Consider the following 17,116-nt stretch of genomic DNA (forward strand, 5'->3'; position numbering starts at 1 on the left):
CACACTCAGCCTTGGTGCCTCCATCAAGATACAGCTTCCTCCACTCTGGAACCAGGTGTTATAGCTGAATATTGCACCCAAGAACTAGACGACACTAGCTTAGGTGCAAACTGGAACTGACTTTATTGTAAACTCACACAAAATATATATAACACAAAATCAAATAAGAGCTTGATGACATTATCCTAAACCATGCAAACTGTACACAGTAATATCAGTACATCTCATGAACAGCTAACAAACATAAACAGTAAGCTAATCAACAGCTAACAGTGATCTAATGAAACAGTAATCTAATGAACATAAACCTAAAAACATCCCACAATAGTTTGGTAACAAGGTGAAGATGACACAATACTAGAAGACACACAGAAACAATAGGTTACTCAACTACAATGGGGATTCACACCTAGGAGGCACACAATGGAGAATTATACAATGAGGGAAAGACACATTAATAAACAGATTACACATAACTGTAGGGGATACTAGCATAATGTTGTTTGAAGATAATTATAATCTTCTGCTTAGAGTCTGGGGGGAGTGTTGAAGCAGTCAATGCTAGTTTGGGCACAGAGGCCCCACCCAAATCTGCATCCAGGCTCCCAGAATCTGTGTGTTTTTGGGGAGACATGGACCTGAATCTGAAGCAAAACCACTCCAAAAGTGCCCCAAGCGCACACCTCCCAAAGAATAGAGCCCCCTCAAAAGCCAGGGCCTATAGTCAGTAGCCCCTGTCCTGGATGGGTCTGTCACAGCTATATTGCCAGTTTCAGGGATCCATCCACCTACATTAGTTTTTCAATGCGGTTTGAGAAGGACAGTGTTTTAAGCAGCTGGTCTCTTTTGTACAGAAAAATTATATGTCCATTAGACTAGTCACCAGTGTTTGCTATGAGCCTGCTGCTGGTTAACTTCCTATATACATTATCTCACAAAAGTGAGGACAACCCTCACATTTTTGTAAATATTTATTATACCTTTTCATGTGACAACACTGAAGAAATTACACATTGCTACAATGTAAAGTAGTGAGTGTACAACTTGTATAACAGTGTAAATTTGCTGTTCCCTTTAAAATAACTCAACACACAGCCTTTAATGTCTAAACTGCTGGCAACAAAAGTGAGTACACCCCTAAATGAAAATGTCCAAATTAGGCCCAATTAGCCATTTTCCCTCCCCGGTGTCATGTGACTCATTAGTGTTACAGATTCTCAGGTGTGTTAAAGATGGTGTCATCGCTCTCACTCTCTCATACTGGTCACTGCAAGTTCAACATGGCACCTCATGGCAAAGAACTCTCTGAGGATCTGAAAAAAAAGAATTTTTGCTCTACATAAAGATGGCATAGGCGTTAAGAAGATTGCCAAGACCCTGAAACTGAGCTGTAGCATTATGGCCAAGACCATACAGCAGTTCCACTCAGAATAGGCTTCGCCATGGTCGACCAAAGAAGTTGAGTGCATGTGCTCAGTGTCATATCCAGAGGTTGCCTTTGGGAAATAGACGTATGAGTGATAAATCTAAAAGATGCGGCGCTAAAAATGGTAACAAATAGTAAGTCCAAAGTAGAAAGGATGAATATTCCAGTCACCAGCTATAGTGCATATGTATGAAAGCGCTCAGCACCACGTGGTAACGTGATCTGCTTACCAGAAGGCTAAAAATAACATGTATGTAATAATGATCCCAGGATCATCCTGCATGTCCGCCTTTACAATTCACCCTCAAGGCTTGAAACAGCGATGTCCAGATAATATTCTCCCTCAATGAACTTCTCCAGGAACTCACATCAGACGCAAGGCTCTCAGTATAACAATCAGCAGTGCTCAATGAAGAAAATAAGCAACTAATAGTGAAGCCCGCAATGACAATTAAAACAGATTTATTGTAGTAACTTACAGTTAGGATTCAAGAATGCATGCATCAAAAGAAACAATCGGCTGCAGCGTTCAGCGTGCTGGTGTCAACCTGCCTGACATGTTTCACCGCGAACAGATGTATTCAGGGGCGTGGTTTTACTGACCCCCGCACGCCATATATATACGAAAAAATCAGTTAAGTTTGATCGGGGACTCATAATAATATAATATTCTCTGTGTTAGAATGCTTTTTTTTACAGCCCCTTGCACGAGTTGTCAACATAACAGATTTAATATGGTTTGTGCCTGTGACTCACTGCCTCTACTCCCACTGCCACTTTGAGTTGAAAGTTGTTTCCCTGTTGATTAGAAGGAACATGCTGAAAGCAAAATTGGAAATGTGGAAGAATAGCTGTGTGTCACTACTCAATTATGAGAACATGAGGAAATGCAAATATAGACAGAGATTTGGGATTAGATGTGAGGAAATTGTGTGGGGTGTTTTGAAACAATCATTGCATATATCATTTCACTGAAATATACCATTTGGAATATTTAGCACAAACACGGCATCTGTGCATGAGTTTTAGCAATGCAACAAACCAACAGAAGTACACAGTGCTACATTACAGAAGTCTATACAGTCAATGAGTCTGTAAATGTTGTCTGTTAGGAACATATTCAGTTCTACCAGTTAAAGGAAGCTAAACAGCAAATATGCAGAGCAGAAACTAGGCCTCAAAGCCATTGATGGGCCTTGATTTCCAGTGTTACCTCCACTGTCATGACATTTTTATGTCTAGAATTAACTTTTTTTTCTTTTTCAAATTCTGAGAAATACGGTGACACTTGCCTTTGTTGTTTTTATATATCTGTGGCAGAAGAAATAAAACGGATTTACTGTAAAAACATTTAAGCAATTAGAGCAGTGTGTATATAATTGCTCCATTTTAAACTAATCAAAAACTGTTGGAGATCACTACTGTCATGTCAAGTTGTACTTTTAGTTTCTGCATTTTATGTATTGGAAGCCACTGTTCTGCTAACCCTGATATGAAATGTCAGCCAGAGCTGCAGTCCTAAACACTGAAGTACCAGCCTGCAAAACCCCTACATTACCAGGCCATTTTTTAGTTTTCAGTGTTGTGATTACCGACAATTAACTCCATCATGCACTGTACCTAAATAAATTGTATGAGAATTTTTGAGACAGAGCTTACTTTTGTTGGCATTTAATAAGCACTGAGGGAAAAAAAGACCAAACATTTTGAGAAAAAAATGTTTCCCTTTCTGTTATTAAACATATTAAATAAATAATCTTAATTCATAAATTTGTACCAAAATGTGTGCCGCTACGTTTCTTTAGTAAGAAGAAACACAAATAAATGTATTTAGTGTGTGTCAAAGTGTTGTATTAGAAAAAATAAATGAAGGACAACTCTTTCTGTGGAACTGCATTTGTTCTGTGTGAATTTCTGCAAATTTGAACAGTACTAAGCTACTTTTTCTCCAGATTGAATGCCCTTTATTCATAAGTCTAGTGTGAACCAGGAAAATACTTTATGGCCACTGGATGGAGCTGACATAAATTAGTATTTTCTATGATCATCAGCTCTATCTAGAGACCGTAATGTGCTATTTTCTTGATTCAGGATAGTTTTATGAATAAATAACATCCAATATGGGGAGGATACTATGTGTGAGACCTTTTTATGCTGACTAGCCACACAGAGGTGACCCATATTCCAAGGAGCACCTTGTCAGGGAGACGTCACACTGATGGGGACCCTTCAGCTACACTGAATGTGATACCTAACAGGAGGCATCAGATGTACCCTAGAGCAACCTTTCTCAACCAGTGTTCCGCGGCACACTGGTGTGCCACCAGTGGTCCTCAGGTGTGCCGCGGGATCATCTTCCTTTTCGAATGCACTAAACTGTTTTTACGATGTCTCAGTTTATGAATGAACAGGAGCCTGTCTCCTGTCCATTCATCTTCAGTGCAGCTGAGGCTGCTGAGAAAGAGACTGGGGGATCTGTGTCCTTAGTCCCTCCCTCTTTCTCAAAGGAGAGATGTCAGGGGTCAGTTTAGAGCCCTGATATCTCACCAGAGCCGCCCCCCCCCCCCCCAACAGGGCTGATAAAAAAAGTAATAAATATTTAACAGTTAAAACTGTAAAAAACCTGCGTAGTTCGCTCCTTAAGATGGGCTCCCCAACCCCACGCACAAGCATCTGTTGTCGGGTGATTGGTCATGGTAACGGCCCACGGGAGACCCCTTGATAGATTTATTCGGTCTTTTCACCACCACAGGGACTTCCTTGCCCTTGTGGCATTCTTGATCTTCTTCTCCAATGGATAATGGGACCACCTCTGGAGTACTGTTTGACTGGAGAGGGCGAGTCTCCAGTCTGGCCCATTGCACCACCGGAATCGAAGCAGTGAATAATCCTAGTACTGACGTAGCTACCCACACAGACACTTCCAGATTGCATTGGACTAGCTTCACGGCTCCCTGAATTTTTTATATCTTTTCTTTTGGAAGGAAAATTTTTCTGTTGAATGGAATCTATATCGTAGCCCAGAAATCTCACTCGCTGGGATCAGATTTGATGTTTGTTGACTCAGGAGCCAGCCTAGTTTGTTGAGGTGACTCCGCTTTAACTGCAGACTGACCAATAACTGATCCCTGGAGTCCGCAAATAGTAGAAGGTCATCCAGGTAGGGGAACGATGGTGACCCCCTCAGTCTCATGGGCTCCAACGCCTCTGCCATTACTTTGGTAAACACTCTGGGTGAAGGGGGAGAGGCCAAAGGTCAGAGCTCTGAACTGTAGGTACCATATCTTTCTATCTAGGTTGACTGCCAGCCGCAGGAATTTCTTTGATGAGTTTGCAATTGGGACATGTAGATATGCGTCCCTCAGGTCGATTGATGCCTTAAAACAATTGTGGAGTCAGCAATCGCATTACCGAAAAGATTCTATGACAAGCATCGGTCCGATGCTGCATCTGTCCCCCCGGCGCCTCTACACTAAGAACCGAGCGATCAAACACCGCCTATCGCTCGGCTCTGACAGCTCCCAAGCAGAGAGCTGGTGACTGTGAGTCACAGCTCTCTGCTCTGCCCTCTCCTTGCTCACTGGAGCGCTGGGCTGTGGAGGGGGCAGAGCGGCTGGCTCAGGCTCTCAGCGGCTCGCTGAAAGGCTGAGCTGGGTGTCAGTCCAGGCATCTGGCCAGTCCCGACTCTGTGGTCGTGTTGACACGGACCCTGGACTGACTTCTGTGATGTCAGCAGAGAGCGGACTTCAGCCTGCTCTCTGCTGAAAAAGGGTCACAGGAATGCAAAACTAATTGCACTTATGTGATCTACAGGAGAAGTATAGCCAAGCGAACTTTCCCTGTACTTCTCGTTTAAAGTTTAAAAATGCACTACAAGACACAGATGTAGCCGTTGTGATATATTAAGTTTTTATAAGTAAAACAAAAATATTGCTTTTTGAGAAACAGAAGTACAACTTGAAAATATAAAAAAAAAAAAAATGTAAACTCTATTGTGTATATTTGTCCAACAAGGTGTGTTACCGGCGCAAAACTCAGTTTTAATAACCCATCAATCTAGTTTGCTGCAATCATGTGGGTCCACCCAAGAAATAGTGGAATGCAATTATACTAAAAAGTAGGTTGCGCTAACTTTAGTGTATAATAACCACCATAAAGTGTGCAGATTGTGCAAAGTAAAAAATAATTCTATATTGATCCTATAATGAAGTGTTTTTCTCTGCCATCTATATTGGTATATTGATATTTTTCTCTTTTTTTGGCTTTATATCAAAAAACTTCTCTTTCCCATATATTATTTCTGATCAAACTGTATCTAGGTGAAATATCTTATAGTGTTACAAATCACTGTATAAAGTGCTAGTGCTAACAAAATATTAAAAAATATATAGGTATATATATAAGTGAGAAATAAACTGAAAACTAAAATCATACAATGTGCCAATATTACTTCATTCATAGAATTCCCATATCAATGTATATATGTGCTGCACAGTGCAAGAAAATTTGCAGACATTTTTTTTTGAAAAATGTGCACCACAGTACACTAGATGTTCTCAGTGAGTGATCACTCCTGTGCAGTAATAAAGTTTTTCTTCAATATAAAGTGCTCCAAATTCACCACTTATTGTGATTTCACCACCACCTGTTGCAATGGCCACTCACCAGATACAGTAAGAATATGCGCCTTTGGTTCATTTAGGATAACCACTCCGTTTATGACGGGTCCAATCACAGCCTGTTCAAGCAGTACAATAGTGCCTCTTGCTCTATATAGTGCTCACAAAAACATGTGAATAGCCATCATGGTGTAGTATGTAACTCTCATTTATTTAAAAAAAATTTAAAAACATAGTCAAACTCACATGTTTAGGTGCCCCTAAGCCGGCACCAAGCTAATACAGCAGTGTATGTGGAGAGCGGAGTCTCAATCTGTCCTAGTGTCTCCTCACAGCGGTGTGCGGAACGCGGAAAGCCTCACACCCGTAGGATCGGACGCGGTAGGAAAGTCCCCAGCAGCCTCTACGCGTTTCGCAATAGGTTTTGCATCATCAGGAAGCCTAAATGAACCAAAGGCGCATATTCTTACTGTATCTGGTGAGTGGCCATTGCAACAGGTGGTGGTGAAATCACAATAAGTGGTGAATTTGGAGCACTTTATATTGAAGAACTGATCACAGGAGTGATCACTCACTGAGGACATCTAGTGTACTGTGGTGCACATGTTGGGGACATTTTTCAAAAAAAAAAATTCTGCAAATTTTCTTGCACTGTGCAGCACATACATACATTGATATGGGAATTCTATGAATTAAGTAATATTGGCACTTTGTATGATTTTAGTTTTCAGTTTATTTCTCACTTATATATATATACCTATATATTTTTTAATATTTTGTTAGCTCTAGCACTTTATACAGTGATTTGTAACACTATAAGATATTTCACCTAGATACATTTTGATCAGAAATAATATATGGGAAAGATAAGTTTTTTAATATAAAAACAAAAAAAAGAGAAAAGTATCAATATACCAATATAGATGTCAGAGAAAAACACTTCATTATAGGATCAATATAGAATTATTTTTTACTTTGCACAATTTGCACACTTTATGGTGGTTATTATACACTAAAGTTAGCGCAATCCACTTTTTACTATAATTGTAAACTCTATTGGCTGTAATGCCATTGCACATACTGTATTACCTGAATATATTACAAATATTAAATATTAAGAAAAAAAATAAAGGTGTTTTTCTTATTTTTTTTTCTTTCAGCAGCTTTGTAGATGACTCCTATTTATTCCTACAGTATGTGGTAGCGCAGTATTAATTTTGACGTAAAATTTTAATTTATTTTTAGTCATTATTATCATTATTATTATTTAAGGTACTTATATAGCGCTGTCAATTTACGCAGCGCTTTACATATACATTGTACATTCACATCGGTCCCTACCCTCACGGAGCTTACAATCTAAGGTCCCTAACTCACATTCATATACTAGGTCCAATTTAGACAGAAGCCATATAACCTACCAGCATTGTCTTTGGAGTGTGGGAGGAAACCGGAGTACTGTTAGTCTTTTGACTAAAATGCCATTTTAGTTTTAGTCGTATTTTAGTCATCTGAATTGTTGTAGTTTTAGTCTACTAAAATAGTATTATAAATTAAAATTAATATGACTAAATGTCAACAAAATTATTTTAGTCAACGAAATTAACACTGCTCAGCAGGGCTCCCCAGGCCGCTGCTCTCACGCACCATGCAGTGGTCTCTCCCTGCTGCATTCTGCTGTTCTTTGGACTTTTCTGCAGGGGAAGCAGTGTGTTTCTAAAAAGAAACAATATTAAGCTGGTCACACACTGCAAGTTTGAATCGGTTCCTGAAGAACTGGGTGAAATTCACTTAGTGGGTGGCCCTGTTGGCTCCCTCCCACTGAGCAGAAAAATGGCAGCTGAACAATGACTGCATCCTGTATTCTGACAGCCTATCAGTGTATGGCCAGCCTAAAGTAAAAGGTTTATAAAAAGCAACAATTTACAGCATTATCAATTGCTAGTCGGAGCCACCATGATTTTACTTACATATTTCTTTTTATTAACTGCAATTGAGCTATAATTAAAATGTACAAATATAGCAATAAATAATAATAATGCTGTTTATGTTTAATATTTTTCATTATTTTATGTCACAGATGGGTGCATGCTTTTCAAAAGTATTTAATGGCTGTCCCTTGAAAATCCATTGTGCAACATCATGGATAAATCCAGAAACAAGAGGTATGTCCTTTTTCATTTTGTATTGAATAAAGTGTATGCAGGGCTCAAAATTTCAAGTCCTGAACTACTAGCCAGGCCTCAAGGGTTACTCGCCACCAGTTGCCCCGCCCAACCCCTACCCTGCCCGCCCCTAATTCCACCCCTAAACACGCCCTTGTAAATTATCTCATGAAATTACAATTAAATGTTTTATGCAGAATTAAGTTATAAAAATAAATATTAACAACAACTTTATCCATGCCCAAAAATGCAGCCTGCCCATGTCCACCAATGCAGCCTGCCCGTGTCCACCAATGCAGCCTGCTCCTGTCCACCAATGCAGCCTGCTCCTGTCCACCAATGCATCCTGTGCCCGCCAGTGCAGCCTGTGTCACCAATGCAGCCTGTGTCCACCAGTGAAGCCTGTGACTGCCAGTGCAACCTGTGTCCCCAGTGCAGCCTGTGTCCCCAGTGCAGCCTACCTGTGCAGGGGAGGAGAGCCGCCGCCTGGTTTATCAGAGCGCCGCGGAACATAACAGCTTTCATTTTAATAGCTGTGTGTTCCCCACCGCGCGCCGTCATATACAGCCCCTCCCCCAGGATTGAAGGTGTGATCTGTCTATCAAAATGCCCTCCGTTTGGAGAAGACACCTTTCTTTACCGCCCATGTCAGTGCTTCTCAACTCCAGCCCTCAAGGCGCCCCAACAGGTCATGTTTTCAGGATTGCCCTCAGATGAAACAGCTGTGGTAATTACTAAGGCAGTGAAACTGATCAAATCACCTGTACAAAATAATGGAGAGCCTGAAAACATGACCTGTTGGGGCGCCTTTAGGACTGGAGTTGAGAAACCCTGGCCCATATTATGGACTTTCACCATTTGCTGTCCTGGTTTATATTTGGACACTCCAATTAAATCAGGGCTTTTGCCTGGCTTTTCACATTTGATGGTGTCATATGTATATGTTCAATAATTATTTTATTTGTTTTTCACATATGTGTCTAGTATATGCTGGATACTCCTAGCGCTGCACTTTGGTTTTTTGTATCAAAATGCCCAGACAAAGAGGATGGGGCTGTATATGTCGGTGCGCTGTGGGGAACACACAGCAATTGAAATGAAAGCTGTTATGTTCCCCAGCGCTCTGATAAACCAGGCGGCGGCGGCTCTCCTCTCTCTTCCCCTACGATCGCTGTGAGAATGGCTCCCATACAACCCAGGCTGCCGGCGGTGCTCGCCCCCGCTCCCAGGCAGCCCACACTTGCCAGCCCTCAAAATCTACTCGCAAAATGCGAGCAGGCGAGTGGAATTTTTGAGGGCTGGTGTATGTATATACCGTGTGTGTGTATATATACATATATATATATACTGTAATCTGACTGTTATTCTTCCCAGATTTTTAAAGGGTTTTAGTTACGGTATTTTACATGTACTATTTTTAAATTTTTATAACATTAGCTACATTCTATTCTTCTAGGCAGTCAGCCATTCTAGACTAAAAGATGCTTACCAGAAGCTGCCTGCAGTGTCCTGTTTTAGCAAAAACCTCTCCCTAAAGGCATTATAAACCTTCCTACCTGCACCTTATGTTTTTTGTTTTTTTTAACCTGCATAGGATGTGCACTGTTCATGTAGTTTCATGGTGTCATTTGTTGCCCAGTATGCACAGTAGAGTAAATCTTCACATTCCTGTGTTAGATTTTCTGTTTTACTTCAAACATTAGGCATGCGGCATGGCTCTGCACATGTTAATGCATGACTGGGCTGCCAGGTTTAAACAGTCTTGTGTATACATCAGGCTGCCGATCAAACACGTTTTGTACGCAGAAAAGAACGCAGTCCTTTTCCAGACCTGCATGGAGCTTTCAATCAGATCTGCCTGAGAAACCGTCAGGCTGACCTAATAGGAAAGCCCGTGTGAAAGGGGCCTATGTCAGACTAGGTAGTACTGAACTACCTGCTTGGTAAAATACAGCTCCTGTTCAGTGAGACACAGCTTATATGGCAACTTTAGTTCACATGGGTGACTGGGGGACAATAAAAAAATAGGTAATTGAGCTGAAGTTTTACTAGTTTTATGCTAGTAGCAAGGTTTTATGTTTTTGTTTTTTTTTGTTCCTGATTTCTGCTCCTGTTTGCTGTGCCTGTTTAAAGTGCTGTGAACCTATCCAGGGGGTCAAACCACAACCTGCTGCTGAGCTAATCCCTCACACTAACACCGACTATCTTAACCACTTCAATACCAAGCACTTTCGCCCCTTCCTGCCCAGGACAATTTTCAGCTTTGCAATAGTGTACCCAAACTAAATTTTTATAATTTTCTTCCCACAAATAGAGCTTTCTGTTGGTGGTATTTGATCCCTTCTGGGTTTTTTTTTTTTTTTGCTAAACAAACTAAAAGAGACCAACATTTTTGAAAAAAAAAAGTTTTTGTCATAAAATTTTGTTTTCTCTTAGTCATCTTCCAGGACGGCACACCTGAGATGAGAGGCTCCTCCCTACAGGAAACACAATCAATCGACAGCTGTTTTAAGTCCCCACCCTTCCCCTTGATCCCCAGTTTTTGATTGTGTTTCTCCCTACACAGCGAAACCGTTTGTTTTTTTCCAAATAACCCGAAGCCTGGGGCTGGTGGTCCCCCCCTGGGAGCCGGACCAAATGCCTGGGAAGGCCTACGGCCACATCACCCTGACAGTGAAAGAGGGCGCCACCTGCCCAATCTCGTATGATCTTGGAGGCTAAGCAGGGTCGGGCCTGGTTAGTACCTGATGGGCCTCTGGGTCTGGCCGGATATATTTACCCTTCCTGGGGGGTTCCCCTATCCTTTCCTCAGGGGGGGCAGCAGAAACTGGAAGAGCCCCCCTGAGAGCTGAAGGCCCCTGGGTACAGTGGTGTCCCCAGAACTTCAGGGGCCTTTTTCCTGTCTCCCCCCTTACCTGTCCGGGCGTCCGTTCAGACAGGGGTGCTGGCTGTCAGTTCTTTCCAGGGCTCCCGACTCCTGGGCCCCTGGTAGCTCGCATGGGCTGCTGGGAAAGGCGCCACCTGAACGACCCGCATTCTTACCCAGGAGGGAAGGCTGAGAGTCAGCAGGAGCAGGCGCCCAATCCTCCTTTCGAGGAGGCACCAGTTCACTACGGTGGATGTCTGCCTAAACCACCTCAGAATGGAATGAGGAACGTACGGCATTGCCCCCCCAGGTGTATATACTGACTGGCAGGACACAGCCTAACCTTGCAGCTCCCTACGGGGACAGCAGGTGGGGGGGCACTTTGGTGGCTATCCTCCTTGCGTGTGGACCATAAGGATGGAAAAGCAAGCCCGGTGGCTGTGGCAAAAGGGGAAGACGACAACAGTGAGTACTTTTCTTTACCTTGGGAATTTAGCTGCAAAATCCCCAATCCCAGCCAGATGGTTTCTGGGCATTTGAGATCATCTCCCCTGGGGTCTGGATTCAAATAGCCCAGAAGCTTCTGCTAAAAACACCAGCTACAGCTTCCTCTTACATCAGAGATGCTGTATGGTGGACAAGTGGTGCAGAGGAGCGAGTGTGCCTAAACCACTTCAGATGGGAAAGAGATAGGTAAGGCATTTCTTCCCCTTCCCCCTGTATTTACTGAGTGGTACCGTGCAGGACCTGGGGTCTGCATAACAAAATAGCTCAGAGCTACTGCTAAAACCACCACCCACAGCTCCCTCTTACAGCAGAGACACTGTGGTTATCACAACAGTAGGTTGCCAGCCTCTCCCTATATGTCCGGTTGTGGGACATTAGTAGGGATGAATAGAGCGAAGGGGGGGGACGGGGACCTGGTAGATACAAAGAGTTCCTTACAGGCCAGGTATACCACTGAACAATTTATGGATTGTGCAATGGTTGAAGGATTCAGGAGTAAGCTCTCCTGGTCAGCAGGTGCACTAGGTTATATGGCCCTATTAGCCCAGCTGCTAGGAATCTGAAGTCATAAGCTCCAACCTCCCACTCCACCTTTACATTGTGGTTATATTATAGTGCAGGAGGTAAGAAAAACCTTTTTGTTGGTTTGGGCTACAGTCAACTCAGTGACAGATCTAAAGGCGATTTACCATAAATCGCTTCTTATATCCTTTAATTAAGGATTTTCTGTGCAAACATATGCAAGAGCTAGATAGATACATGGTTGCTTGTTTAAGGCCTGCAGGTGGCTATTTTCCTCCAGGCTAAATTGGTGACCACCTTTTCTAGAGGCTGCCCTAAATTGGTCTCTAGGGCTGGGCTCATTGAGACTTTAGTTTCTGATCAGCCCCACCTGTGTGTGAGCTGGTCAGCGTTTGCTCAGTCTACGGAGGTAAGGTAGGACAACAGCTACTATAGCAAGGTGTCTAACCATTTTAGGATTTGTTCCTTCACTGGGGGTGAAGTGTTAGTATCTACAGCCCAGGCTATGCCTAGGGATAAAATTGCTTTGTTTGGTTATTTCATAAAGGGATACACCATGACTCCTCCTTGGTTGCACACCAGTAGACCTCAGTAGTGAAGGTTTGTCCTTGCTGGGATGTTTTGTGGCACAGCAGAAATACACATTGAGATATGTGACATTTCTGCTCATAAGGGGTATATTGCTGTACATCAGAAATGCACTGCACTGAAGCTTGGTTGTTGTCTGTTATATCCTAAAGGTACTGCCTTATTTGGCTACAGATCAGAAAAATACAACAGGGAAGGTGGTCTGTACTTTCTGGTCTTGTGACGCATGGCGGAAATGCACATCATTGAGTCTTGTGACACCTCTGCTCATATTTGTTATATTGCTGCACATCAGACATACTCAAAATTGAGTTCTGTCTGGGGTTTTTTGTGTCCTGTATTACTGCCTTATTGGTTGCTTATTAGCAAGGCAGTAGTGAAGATTGATGGTCCTGAATTGTTGGGAAATACAAATTGAACCTGTGCCAGGGGTAGTACTGGTACTGCCTTTGGTAATCGGTGCAGCCCCGCAAAGTGGCGTCGGGCTGACCGTGCTATTAACGGCAAAGGCTGCCGATTTTAGGCATGCGATTTGACATGTTGAGTCGCATGCCAAATCCCTTCAATATGGATGCGCTATCTCTATTCAGATTATTGTTGCACATCAGATATATACAAGATTGAAGGTTGTCTGTCCTTTTATGTCTTACATTTACTGCTTTATTGGCTGTATATCAGAAGGGACACAGCAGTGAGGTTGCTTGTCCTTTTCTGATTTGTTTTTGCTGCCTCAGCAGGGAGACACATTGAGGGTGGTGGCGTCTCTGCTCAGTATTGGTATAGTACTACACATCAGACATACACAAAGATTGAAGATTGTTTGTGTCCTGTATGTTCTATATTTACTGCCTTATCGGCTGCATATCAGAAAGGCACAGCAGTGAGGGGTGTCTTTTCTGTTTCTCATTGTTCTACCTTGCTGCTTCTTAAGGATACACATCAGGGGGTTGTTGGCTGCATGCCTCCAGGGAGATACAGCATTGGGGACCCCTCGCTTGTTCAACCTGAAAATTGCAAGTTACCTGCGACCTGTGTAATCTTGAGGTCTGTGGATCCAGAAAGCAGGGTCTGCTTGGTGGCGCTGCGACCTGGAGTTGCACAGACACGAATGGTTCCCATTGGAAGCCATAGTGTATGACTTTTCTCTTGCGTTTTTGCGGTTGCAGGTTGGGTCGCACAGGTGTGGGAGCCCTAAGTTTTATCTGTCCCTTCTGGTTGAGGTTTTGCTACACAACAAGAATAGACATCATGGAGTTATTGCTTTACTTTGCAATACACCAGAAAGATCGCAGCTAGGAAGGCTGTCTGTTTTTATGTGGCTGCACAGCAGAAATACTCAACATTGAAGCTTGTTGGTGCTTTCTGTTTCAGATTCCCTTACCTTACTGCACTTCAGAAAAACACAATGCTGCGGGTTGCTTGGGTCCTTTCTGTGTTGGTTCTATGTGACTGCACTACAGAACTGTATAACAGAAAAGATATTGTCTTGTGTGCCATATTGATCTTATAACTGTATTTGGTGGTTTGTCAGAAATACGCAACATAGAAGTTTGGGTCTTTCTTTCTTATATTTATGGCCCTGTTTTGCTGTACATCAGTAAAACTCCACCATAAACAGGACTCCCGTCCTTTATGTATATATATCAGTTATAACCTAGCTAGCTGCACTTCAGAAACACGCAGCATTTAGGGTCGGTTCACACTGAGGCAGCACGACTTACAGCGCGACTGCCTCAGGCGACCCAGGACACAACTCAGCGGCGACTTGCGAAACGACTTCTGTATAGAAGTCAATGCAAGTCGTTCCCAAAGTCGTACAGGAACCTTTTTCTAAGTCGGAGCGACTTGCATCGCGACAATTAGAATGGTTCCATTGCACAGAACAGGACGCTACTTGTCAGGTGACTAGGTCGCCTGACAAGTCGTCCCAGTGTGAACCAAGGCTGAAGGTTTGCGTATGTCTTAATGTTTTTACATATTGGCTGCACATCAGAAAACCAGACTGTGAGGACTGTTTGTCTACATTGAAGTTCAGATTTGGGTCTCTCCCATATTTGATATGTTGATTTAGCTAGCCACACTCGGATACACATTGTTGTCTGTGCTTGTGTCCTTTCTGTCTAAATCTATTGTGCTGGGTCCACAATCTATGATCTTTTTTTAATTTGTGATATTAATAATGCATGTATCACCTTTTGTATTTCAGCCCTCTTTTCCGTGGAGGGGCCTGGAGTTCTGGCTGCAGACGTCACATGTCAGAAAGCCTCAGCCCCTTACATTCAGGAATGCTGGAACCATTTCTTAGGGTTGAAGCCCAGTAGGGTTATAGGACACTGGAGAAAGGCGATAAAGAATCACCCTGCTTAGTAAGAACTTGGGAAGTTCTGTTCAGGGGAGTATTATGACCTGAAGATGAAGTATAAAGATGTATACCCGACCAAATAGGTCACGGCTCGGTGCATGGCCTTCATCTCACCCTTCTAGCAGAACTAGATGTAGCAGTATAAGTGTTATACTCCTGCTATGAACTTTATTCTCCTGAAATAGGCACTCAGGCGTAAGTAAAGCCACAGAGTGGGCATGCCTTAAACCCAGGGACCAAGCCTCGGTTAATCTATTACCCTTAAGTAGGCTTCCCTTTAGTCTTTGCTGATGTAAAGATAAAAATGAACAAAAAAGGTTGTCTGTTAGGGGCCCACCTTTTTTTGCAGTTTTAATTCCCTGAACAGGGTAGTGTTAAGACAGGCCCTCTTAGTGATCAATGAGTGTCCTTGTCTTACAATACAGGTCTCTGATTAATCTTTAGGGGTTCTAAGTAGCACCTACAGGCACAATAGACCATGGTTGTTAGATGTGTGAGACAGGCAACATTGCTAACCTACAAGTTTAACATGTTTTCTGATTCCATCTTTAAGAGCCCACTCCACCTAGGTCCTGCATCCGAAGCGGAGAAGGCAGGGACATCGGTGGAGTAGACCTGCAGACCAGCCGCATGATCCAGCTATAATAGCTTCATCAAGCATATGGAGTGGAGGTAAAACTCACTGCAGAACCAAGGTCCGCCAAGAGGGTCTTGCAGTGGTCCCACCCTAAGGTAGGCCTGAGGTACTTGATTATCCTCTCAGGTGTGCCGTCCTGGAAGATGACTAAGAGAAAATTGACAGTTACTTACCGGTAACTGTTTTTCTAGGATATCTTCCAGGACGGCAGGCCTACTTTCCGCCCGTTGGAGGAGGGAAAATGGTAGAACACTAGAAGGTGAGTACCTATAAGGAATGATTTCCCTTGTGAACCAGGTTCAGGAGTTACTTCTCTACAAACTGAGGATCAAGGGGAAGGGTGGGGCCTCTCATCTCAGGTCTGCCGTCCTGGAAGATATCCTAGAAAAACAGTTACCAGTAAGTTACTGTCAATTTTCCCATTCACTGACAGCCACTGATGAGGCGGCACTGATGAGCATTGATGAGTTGGCACTGATAAGGTGGCACTGATATGTAGAATTGCTGGGCACTGATAGGCGGCATTGATATGCAGCACTGATGGGCACCAATAGGCGGCACTGATAGTATATCCTGGAATCCCCCCAGGGGTTCTCCCCCTAGTGAGTATTTTGCGTTTATATTTTTAACCCCCAAGTTCATTACCTTACATTTTTCAATGTTAAACCTCATTTACCATATAGTTGCCCACTCCATTAATTTATTCAGGTCCTCTTGTAAGGTTTCTATATCCTGCTCTGATGTTATTGCCCTACTTATATGTGTCATCAGCAAACACTGAGATTGAGCTGTTTATCCCATCATCTATATCATTTTAAAAATAAATTAAACAGAATTGGTCCCAGGACAAAGCCTTGGGGTACCCCACTAACCACTCTAGACCATTCTGACTACACGTTCTTTATCACCACCCTTTGGACACGCCCCTTTAGCCAGTTTCTGACTGGGGGAGGATACATATCGTTGTTCCTACTTAGTAGGCCAAATTCCAGATACACCACATCTACCAGCCTACCTTTGTCCAGATGGCAGCTCACTTCCTCCTAGAATGTTAACAGGTTGGTTTGGCAACATATTTGTTTTGGTTTCTTTGTATGTATGGATTGCATGGGTTGTTACCGACGTGGTGAAAATTTAATATCAATACCACCTTTAGAAATATATTTACCTAGAAAAATTGTGACATGTTCAATACTTATTTTACCTGCTGTATATATACAGTTTGTATATATGTGTGTGTGTGTGTTTTTATATATAAAGTGATCAGCATAAATGAGTACACCCCTTTGGAAACTTAATATTTTAATCATCATCTCAATGAACACAAGAACAATTTCCAAAAGTTTGACAAAACGGCGTTTGATAGAACATTTGGTTAGCTCATTACATGAAAGTAAAGTTAATATTATAACTTAGATTACAAA

The 17,116-nt window shown here is 42.6% G+C and overlaps 1 protein-coding gene across 1 annotated transcript in view; it reads left to right on the forward strand.

The window, feature by feature from the left end:
- Nucleotides 1-17,116, forward strand: part of MAP4K3 (mitogen-activated protein kinase kinase kinase kinase 3) — a 1,235,976-nt gene that overhangs the window by 959,101 nt on the left and 259,759 nt on the right. The window contains exon 24 of the mRNA XM_073628950.1: nt 8,126-8,210. Within this exon, the coding sequence (XP_073485051.1) occupies nt 8,126-8,210 (85 nt within the window). The remainder of the gene's footprint in view (nt 1-8,125; nt 8,211-17,116) is intronic.

Source organism: Aquarana catesbeiana, linkage group LG04, assembly GCF_042186555.1.
Source record: "Aquarana catesbeiana isolate 2022-GZ linkage group LG04, ASM4218655v1, whole genome shotgun sequence".
Taxonomy (NCBI): domain Eukaryota; kingdom Metazoa; phylum Chordata; class Amphibia; order Anura; family Ranidae; genus Aquarana; species Aquarana catesbeiana.